The sequence below is a fragment of the Periplaneta americana genome, chromosome 13 (assembly GCF_040183065.1).
Source record: "Periplaneta americana isolate PAMFEO1 chromosome 13, P.americana_PAMFEO1_priV1, whole genome shotgun sequence".
NCBI lineage: Eukaryota > Metazoa > Arthropoda > Insecta > Blattodea > Blattidae > Periplaneta > Periplaneta americana.
In genome coordinates this window covers 50,494,744-50,504,237 of record NC_091129.1, presented here as the reverse complement: position 1 = coordinate 50,504,237, position 9,494 = coordinate 50,494,744, and the positions used below count along the sequence as shown (strand labels likewise).

General features: G+C 33.5%; 1 protein-coding gene across 1 annotated transcript in view; it reads left to right on the top strand.

Moving 5' to 3' along the window:
* The first annotated feature begins 212 nt into the window (after positions 1–212).
* The window catches only part of LOC138711883 (facilitated trehalose transporter Tret1-like), a 75,128-nt gene continuing 65,846 nt past the window's right edge, over positions 213–9,494 (top strand). The window contains exon 1 of the mRNA XM_069843159.1: positions 213–318. Coding sequence (XP_069699260.1) covers positions 304–318 — 15 coding nt within the window. The 5' untranslated portion in view covers positions 213–303. The remainder of the gene's footprint in view (positions 319–9,494) is intronic.

Genomic DNA, 9,494 nt, shown 5'->3' with positions numbered 1-9,494 from the left:
TTATGCGAACCTTTACGTAACAGCAGGATCTCGGGTACATAATCGATTATGAGAATCACTTCATAGTCATGAAACACGAAAAAGCGATATTAATCAAGCATATCTGCTCAGTGTATCTTCTACGGTATAAGGAATTAATTCCCAATACTATTGAGAATCATGAAGGTCAGAAATAACCCGCGCACACGACACTGCACGACACGAGACAATCGCACACTCTGACGGTCAGATGGCGAAGGTAAGACAGTTCAAAATAGCTTATTTCTTCCAGTGTTAGTGCAGAGCGCGGCGGCAGATCACAACATGTCATACATCAAGGTGACTGACTACTGTATATTCTGTGTTGTTCTTCACGTTGTCTACGAGCTAAGTAGATTTGCAGTTGGAGTAGAATAGCATGTTATGTCCACAGTGTCAGTTACTGTCAATGTGACTTGTGTTTTGCACTTTGTTAATCTTCTGTTAGTTTGTAAGTGTGTAATATTTCTCAGCCTTTACGTGAAGCTACGCAGCGTACCTATCAATGTGAACTCATTAGAACTTCAATTACTTATAATTGATCTCTCCTTATATGCTGCTTTGTGTGTTTGAATTTCAAATAATCGGAAAGGCAAGTTTGTAATTTCATGATGCAGTGTTCTGGAAAAGCTATTATTACATAGTTTTTCTTTGATAAAAGATAGATGTAATTTTGCTAGTTATATGCTCCCAAAATGATATAATTAAACATAGGCGTATGCAAAGTATTTAAGTTACCTTCAGTAGCAATTATTATAGACCATGATTGTGCAATTTTCGTTCACCTATCCAATCAGACGTGAAGGTCGAGACACGATTAAAATTAAAGTAATTGAGACATATTAGCGTATTTTGCGTGTTGTATTATCTTATCAACTGAAATCCTGATGGTTATTAATACAAGCTATTTGCAAGGGGCGTGTGATAGTAATTGTTAACTATATAGTAGGCTCTTACTGAATTCGGCCTTCCTTGCACAGAGGGGTGCCGGATTACTGAATGCCAGATTTACAAAGAGTGCTTATGTAATTAAATTTAATGTTATAAACAGCGTCAACCACTCCACTTGCACTTCTAAATCGAAACTAGAACGTTGCACACGTGGCCAGGGCATGTAGACGTATAGAAGTATATACGTATATAAGTGTAATACAGTATTACCCATGCAAATTTACCGAAAAACTATACAGTAGAAGCGATAGGAAGTACACAAAAAGGCGGCCGCATTATTGAGAGCCCGTTTAGCGAGAGTCTATTGTAGTTTAAAATTAGAGATCGACGGTGGTAAATTAGAAGACTGTGACTCCCAAAAATTGAAACAATTAACTTTTGACAACTTTCTATTTTTTATGTCCATTTTATGTAGTACACGGAAAAAGATTTAATCCTCAGACAATTATTTTTATAGCCTATTTATTAACAATTCTTAGAATTTGTAACCCTCTCCCAATTAAAATGTAGCTTGGTAAAATGATGTATTACTTTCTTTTCTATTATGTTATAGCATAACATCATGCGACTTACTCATAAAAAAATAATGAAAAAATAATACGATTTTAACTCACCTGAAATTTTCTGTACATTGAGAGTTACATACTTTTACTTTAACACCGTCGAAATTAAATCCTTTATGCACTAATAAAGAATCTAATTATTGAAATGTAACGACATACACCAAATCAAATACCATGACACAGATTATTCTCAAAATTATCTAAGGGATGTGCCCGGGAAATAGAAATCCTTAGAATCCTAGCTTCAAATCTGATTTGTAGGCCTATTAGTTATGTAGTTATGTAAGATCATCTTATGTTTTCTGAATAACTACTTTTAGTGTAGAGTAAAGGTTGGTAAAATTGTGACTAATAATATTATGATAGTACTTTTTGGGAATTTTTTTACAATTTTACTGAGCGAGAGAAAGATCGGTTTTGTGCAGAAACTTATCCACGAACATTCCCTTAATACATTGACGCAAAAAACCGATCTTCCTCTTGCTCAGTAAAATTGTAAAAAATTCTCAAAAAGAACTATCACAATATTACCAACTTTTACCCTGTAGATTTTTAATGACGAGTACTCCAAAAGTAGTTCCTGGAAATGGTATATCTTTAAGAAAATTGTCTTAATAATAAGTATCTTGAAAGAGTAGAGTAACTGAACTGTTCACTTAGTTTAAAATTTCGCATATCTAAACGTTTGCTGAATTCTTGTCGGTTAGCAGTTATAATCCTTCCTTAATGCAAGTGACTGATAAATGCCATTCTTATCTAGCTTCTACCAGGACGTTTTAGAAGAGGTGTTGGAAGTACATTAGAAAACTTTTTCATAATCACCAAGTCGAGACGATTAAAAATAGCACATAATGCAACGCGCTGTCGAATGCCGGTTCAACAAGTAGGCCTAAGCGTAAACAAGGAAAACTAAGTGGAAGCACACCTGCCAAAAACAAAGATTTCGAGCAAATAGATTAGTTTGGCTTTGAACATGTGAATACGGGATACTCTGAATATGGTCTGCTGTTTCATTTTCATATTACATACATGGTAAATGATGACATTCCAATTTTCCTTTGGAAATTATGATTATGTACAGCCTTAGACAAAAAGTGACCGCCCTCCTTTAGCGTGAATTTGGTCTACGTCAACTTCAGGCTGCGTCTGGTTCACACGACTAGGGTATTATTTTTCGAAGTCTAACTTTGAACTAATTTAGATCTCTTTTACACTCCGTTGATTTTGTTCTAAGAGCCTATCAATTTGAGACTTGTTGACTGTTTCTGTATTTAATATCTAGTGCTCTAAACCAGTGGCTCCCAACATGTTTTAACTGACGACACACTTTACTGTACTGAACGCCCACGATATCGCGACATACTTGTTTGTTTTTTAAATAATAATAATAATAATAATAATAATAATAATAATAATAATAATAATAATAATAATAATAATAATAATAATACGAGTGCTTCTCTTCTGGAGGAAAATGTGGTGGAACGCGTTCCGCCAGAAAAAAAGCACTGAACAACTTCTATGTAGTGTCGAATATCCAGTGTTGTAGATAGGTCGATGTTAACACGAAATCGAAAATTCTAAATGCGGGAACTTGAGTGATATTAGAAAAAAACAAAGGTACTGTGTGTGTCAGAAATCCCAACCTATCTATGCTGGATGTCCGATAAAAGGTTTTTATTACCGTTTTTGAAAACTCGTTTATTTAAGTTAATCCGAAGTCTGTGCTTGTGGGTTCCACAGTTTATCTATAAGTAGCCTTACGGTTGACAGGCCAACATGTAGGGCGTAAATTATCTTCAAGATGCAGCAGTCTGTTCCTTTGTATAGATTTCACTATTTTAATTGTAAAAAATCCTGATTCATACAAGTATGACGTTGAAAATGGCAGCAAAATGTTTATGGTCAACTTTGGAATTGTGGGATATATTGACATACCGCATAAATCCAAAAAGACTGAACTGGTTTGTCTAGAATTTTTTTTTCATAGTAGAATCACATGACAAATCTATCAAATCATTTTTCTCGTTGAAAGTTAGGTTGATGGTATTTTGAATATTGATCTCACCAAAAGTAGCCTACCAAAAGGAGAAATTACCCATTCTAACTCTGAAACGGACAAGCAAGTGAAGTACTTTGTTACTGAAGTTTGTAACGCATTTTCGTGTTCTGCTATTAACTTCTTCGAGCATTCGTTTTTATTTTTAGCAAGTCGATTTTCAAAACTCTCAACTAAAGGAAAGGGCAATAATTTACCTGCTATAACCTAAGACTTCCAAATCTTCAGTTTTTTGTAAAATTCTTGAATTATGTTCGTGGCTGAAATAATAGTTTCTGTTTTGCGTTACATGCTCAGATTTAAAGAGCACAGTCTCTCGAAAATTTCGGTAAGATATGCCAGTTTGGCACACCAAAAATTATATTCCAAAAGTTTAGAATAATCTTAAGAGAAGATCATCTTGAAGCTCTGCCACTCGGATCATTGATTTACCCCTAGAAGGCCAACGGGTTTCAGTATGCAACATTAAATTGATAATGATCTCCCGCTCACACGTACATACACTGAAAGTAATCAGTATGTCCTAACGATTCTAAACTCTGTTTATTACTAATTTGGAATAGTAATCGAATTGCTAATAATTGTTGTAGATGTTCATTTCCATTCGAATTATCGCCCGGCAGAAAAATTAAACTGAGCATTGTTGCAGGTGTTCAAGTTTCATTGGTAAAGAACGTCTAAAAGAAAGTACCATATCAAAGACTTCGTTCTAAATAAAAAAATGCGTTGTAAAGTGACTTTCTGGATGGCATGAAACTTATTTTTCAATTCCAAAATTTCGCGACAACTCTACAGGGCTGCGCTACACACCAGTGTGTCGCGACACACCGGTTGGGAACCCCTGCTCTAAACCATAGGAGTAGGGTTGCCAACCCTCCCGTATTTTCCGGGTTCTCCCATATTTGCCCCTAATTTTTAACAATCTCCCGTATTATTCTTCTTTTAGAGCATTTTCCTCGCTTATTTTTGCATAATGTAATTTTTTTTTATTCTAAACATTTGATTTTGCCGTGAATGATGATTGATTAGTATGATGAATTTTGTTGTTCAAGATATGCATTAAAATATGCAGTCTTTATAGAACGTAATGCTTGTCAAGAATGAGTTTTAGTGCTCACTTGTTATAATCAAACGGTTTAAATGTTATAAATTTGGAAAAACTGGCTAGTTTTGTTCTAGTAAGTAGTAATGTTCATACAAAGAGGGTGTTTCATCTCATGAACAATAATTGGACAAATGTTCGAAAACTGAGCACGACACATTTACCTCAAATCAGAGCTGAAAACTGCAGTCGACTTCAACTATTACACGAGACAAAATCTGTCTCAAAATACTCTTAATTTAAGCCTAGCTGCCGAAATGTAGAATAAAGTTTTTTTAGCAGCAGAACCGAATAATTAGTCTATTTTATATGTGAAATTTTGTCGATTTCTTAATCTCCCGTTTTTCTTTAAAAAGTTGGTAACCCTACATAGGAGTGTGACTTGAATCCATTTATGTCAATAAACAACAAAACTCGTTGGAGCACTTTGCGAGTTAATCACCAGATACAATATTTCGCAAAAGTTTAGAATGAGCTATAAAAAAAAATTATAATCTTAAAAATCAAATTCACTTTCGTCTGACAATACTGCATTCTGTAGATTACTTGAAAATAAACGTTTTGAGATGTGAATCAACTCTCTAGCTGCTTTCATCAGTTTTTATCCTATATTTATGTTCTTTTTTTTAAGATGTAGCGTTTTTTTAAGTTAAGGTACATAATATAGGTAGGCCTGCCGATTGCTGTATAAATTTGTAAGGAAGTGAAATAATGGACTGTACGTTTGCCTTCATGATCCAAATAAATTTCCGATATTTTATAAAAGAAAATCTTGGCAGTTCACGTGCATACACACTGGGCATCCTGGATAATTTGCCGTTTAAAAAATGAATACCATCCACATATTGTATCAAATCATTTAGAAGAGGGTGTAAGCAAACAGGATAGTACAAACAACTACGACTATAGTATCAACGATGAAAGCGTGTGTTTACTGAATTTTTTGAAATATAATACAGGACAATGTAATCATCACAGCACTATGTATGCACTCAAAGAATTTGAGAGAACGCAACAACAGATAACATTTCGAGGAATTACATTCAGACCAATACTCATGCAACGTATCGTTATTTCGTGAATGACTCATGCATGCAAAATCCCAGACGCCTGAGACACCAGACATTGTCAGCTATTTTCCCCGTCATTCAATCCAATCGTTTTGTGTATTTGCAGTCGTAAGTGACTTACACATGTACACACAAATGTATAAATATATACAGACTGAAGAAAAACTGTCTGGACAAACTTTGGGATGACAAGTTTTTTAATATACATTTAATAAAATCACCGTAAAATGGGTTGAGATTCGTCACTTTCAATCTTTGAAAGTCTGTAATTTTTCCTAATTTATTTACATGAAATTCCAAAACACCATTTTGCTGCGTCTGTAACAGCTATCCATGATATAAGTTACATTCATTCTGGATTCGTCTGATGCTGAAATTATTTTTAAAATATCATTGATCAAACTCATATACGGTACCGAGTGAGTTGACTTTGATACAACACAATTTTATTAGCAATTATCACTGCGACCTCTCCATGTAACTGACCTGTGTGAGAAACGTTTTGAATTGTTTATATACAAAGTGGCCCACATAAAGTGTTACAAGTTAATATCTCTTAAATGAATAAATAAAACCGAATGCTTCACCTTCTACATTTTATTGGGGGAAAGGGGTCTTCCAAACTGTGGTATGGACAATATTTCCCTGGGGCCACTTTTTTAGGAGACGCCGGGCGCATCTTCAGATTTTTAAATGAACTATGCAATTGTTTAAAAATATTTTTGTTTACTTCAATAAATTGAGCAACGTTTATTGAAACATTTTTTAAATAAATTGTTGAGCAGTTACAGGTTGTTTTCATTGAAGTATACAGTAGTAGAAAATATTACAAAATGAATAAGGAAATCAACATTATGTTATTAAATACTTAAAGTAGCCTATAGTTTCTCTCACATTCGCTTAGCACTAACATCATATTTACTTCCACATCATAAACTGCCATATTTCTGAATCTAGAAGAGCCACATTAAACAATCGACATGGCCAGCCACATATTTTGAGAGTTGAAGTAGCTTTAAAATCATAATACTGAAATAAATGGAACTGAAAATTTTTAGGAAAGATTTACTATGTGTTTAGATGTTAATTAAGTTATTTTGAGTAATTAATAAAATTATGTAAAATTGTAACATGGTTTATTATTATTTGTCTGTATCGGATATGTTTCGTTTCAAACACTCTATACCACTTCAGAATATCAGCGTCGAAAAAAATGTTTTAAACAAAAGTTCCATAATTTGTTTAAGACAATCAAGATATCTGAAAGTTATATCACCGTTCCATTCAAAATTATGAAGTTATTCACCCGGAACCCCATTTTGGGGCACGCAGAAATGTTGTCAATGAAACTATCATGAAAGTTCCCTCCTCCGAATACTGTAGAAAAAGTCAGCATTATTTAATTATATTGATCAATTTAAGAGATATAAGCTTGTAACACTTTATGTGTGCCACTTTAATAGTGATTACATTATTGAAAATAGTTTATTACAACACATAAAAGTATTACTAATACAGGGATGGCTTTAACAATTTATCTTTTTACCAGTGGCGGCTCGTGAACTTGTGGATTGGGGGAGCTGCAGTAGATTTTGGTACATACAAATTTCACTTCTTGATATCATTACTAATAAGTATAGGACAAAAATAAATGCACTACATATCGAAAAATCAAAACTTCCTGACTTAGTTGGGAGATGTCTGTGGCATCATTTGCCATAATCGCTAAAAAACTGATACCATCGATTTCAGTCTGAATTTCAAATCGGCAGACACTCAACATGCAATCTACCAGTTCATCCTGAATTGTTTTAGAATTACCTTTAAACAGTGGCATGTTCCAAATTATTTGTGAGACACTCGTTTAGATTACTCACGAAATACACCAGAGTTCTTCGAATCGTTTTTTCATCATGTCCCCTAAGGGGAAGTTCATATTGGCCACAAAATTTGATACAATTAATATTTTTAAAATAATTTCACGATTTTTTCTCATTTCTTGATTATGTTTGAGAATGTTTGTTCTGTTCATTTCACTTAGTTGGGCAGCAATATTAGTTTTTCCTAACATAGCCAATGAAACAACATTTTTCAGGTGAGACTGCGAAGATTCGTGCTTTTTAATTTTTTGGGGCAAATGTCCTAAATCTGTCACACCACTGTCACCGAGACGAGGCAAGGAAAACAAAATACAGATTTTTTTTTTGTTCACATCCACGTAACGACAAATGCTTAGCGTAAATTTTATTATTATACTTCCTTATATATATATATATATATATATATATATATATATATATATATATATATATATATGCACTATTTCGGCTGGATGAAGCTTGAGTAAGATATAAGTCGAGTAACGGACGACCCTGTAATTTCACTTCATTACATCAATCTTCTCCGCGAGGGAAAGTTGAGAAAAATAAAATTAATATTCTGTAATTCACACACACTCATGCTTGCACATTTGCACTGGTTAAGTTACGGTACTAAGACGTCACACCAAAGCAACACTCAGATATACTGATGGTCAACAATGTTCTAAAACTGGAAAATAAGTCTCTTTCGTATTTTACGTGCTATATTAAAAGTATTCCACTCGTACAATCATTTTGAGTTAAGGCAAATCCTAAGGTTCTACTGGAGACTGGATATATACGTAACAATAAGGCAAAAAAGAAAATTAATTTCGTTATATTAACTCGATAAGATTCTACAACAATAAGTATGTGAAGAGAAAATAAAAATGTTGTCATTAAGTTTCAAGGGAATAGAGAATCCATTTGACGTAGCAATATAATAGCGACGTGGGAGTGGAGGAAAGATCTTCCCTTACGGCCTGGCTCTGCAAGCCACTGCAGCGAAATATGGGTTTTAACAGCGGCAGTTTCCCTCTGCTTCCCTTCACCCCTCTACCCCCTGACCAAGCAAGACACACTCTCTATGAGCTGCCCACCCTGCAGATCCCAGGACGACTTTGAATGCAGTGTCAATTCCAATACACTCGACGCACAAAAAGATTATGCATAAGATAATAGTACATATTCCCGGCCAGATAAAATATAAAGCAATTTACCAATAAAAGCTGTAACAATTCTTCTACAAATTAAAACAAATATTATTATTATCATTATTATTATTATTAGTATTATTATTATTACTATTATTATTATTATTATTATTATTATTATTATTATTATTATTATTATTATTATTATATTCCTGTCAAAGCAGGGAGTGCTGCAGCTCCGCAGCTCTTATGGACGAGCCGCCGCTGCTTTTTACAAAGAACACAAACTAACGCAATTGCTTTATACCACATCTTATTCATATTTTGTAAAAATACTTTTTTTCATCTAAAATACAGTTAAAACTGATTAACCAATCACAATATTTTATTATAATAACTTAAATGTTTACAATATAGCAATGCCATTTACTTAGTTTGTAAAAATTACCACAAGTTATCACAGTTTTTTTATATCAATATCTTCAAACACTTTCATGTCCATCAAATGCACATAAAACTGAATCTGAAAGCACACATAATATTTCTCACATTTACAATGGACATCAAATGCACATAAAACTGAATCTGAAAGCACACATAATATTTCTTACATTTACAATGGACAAATCATCGGCGATTGCTGTGAAAGAATGATTATTTCCAAATTATTTGGAGCTTATTATTTCCACATCACTTGTGACAGTCATAATCTGAAGTA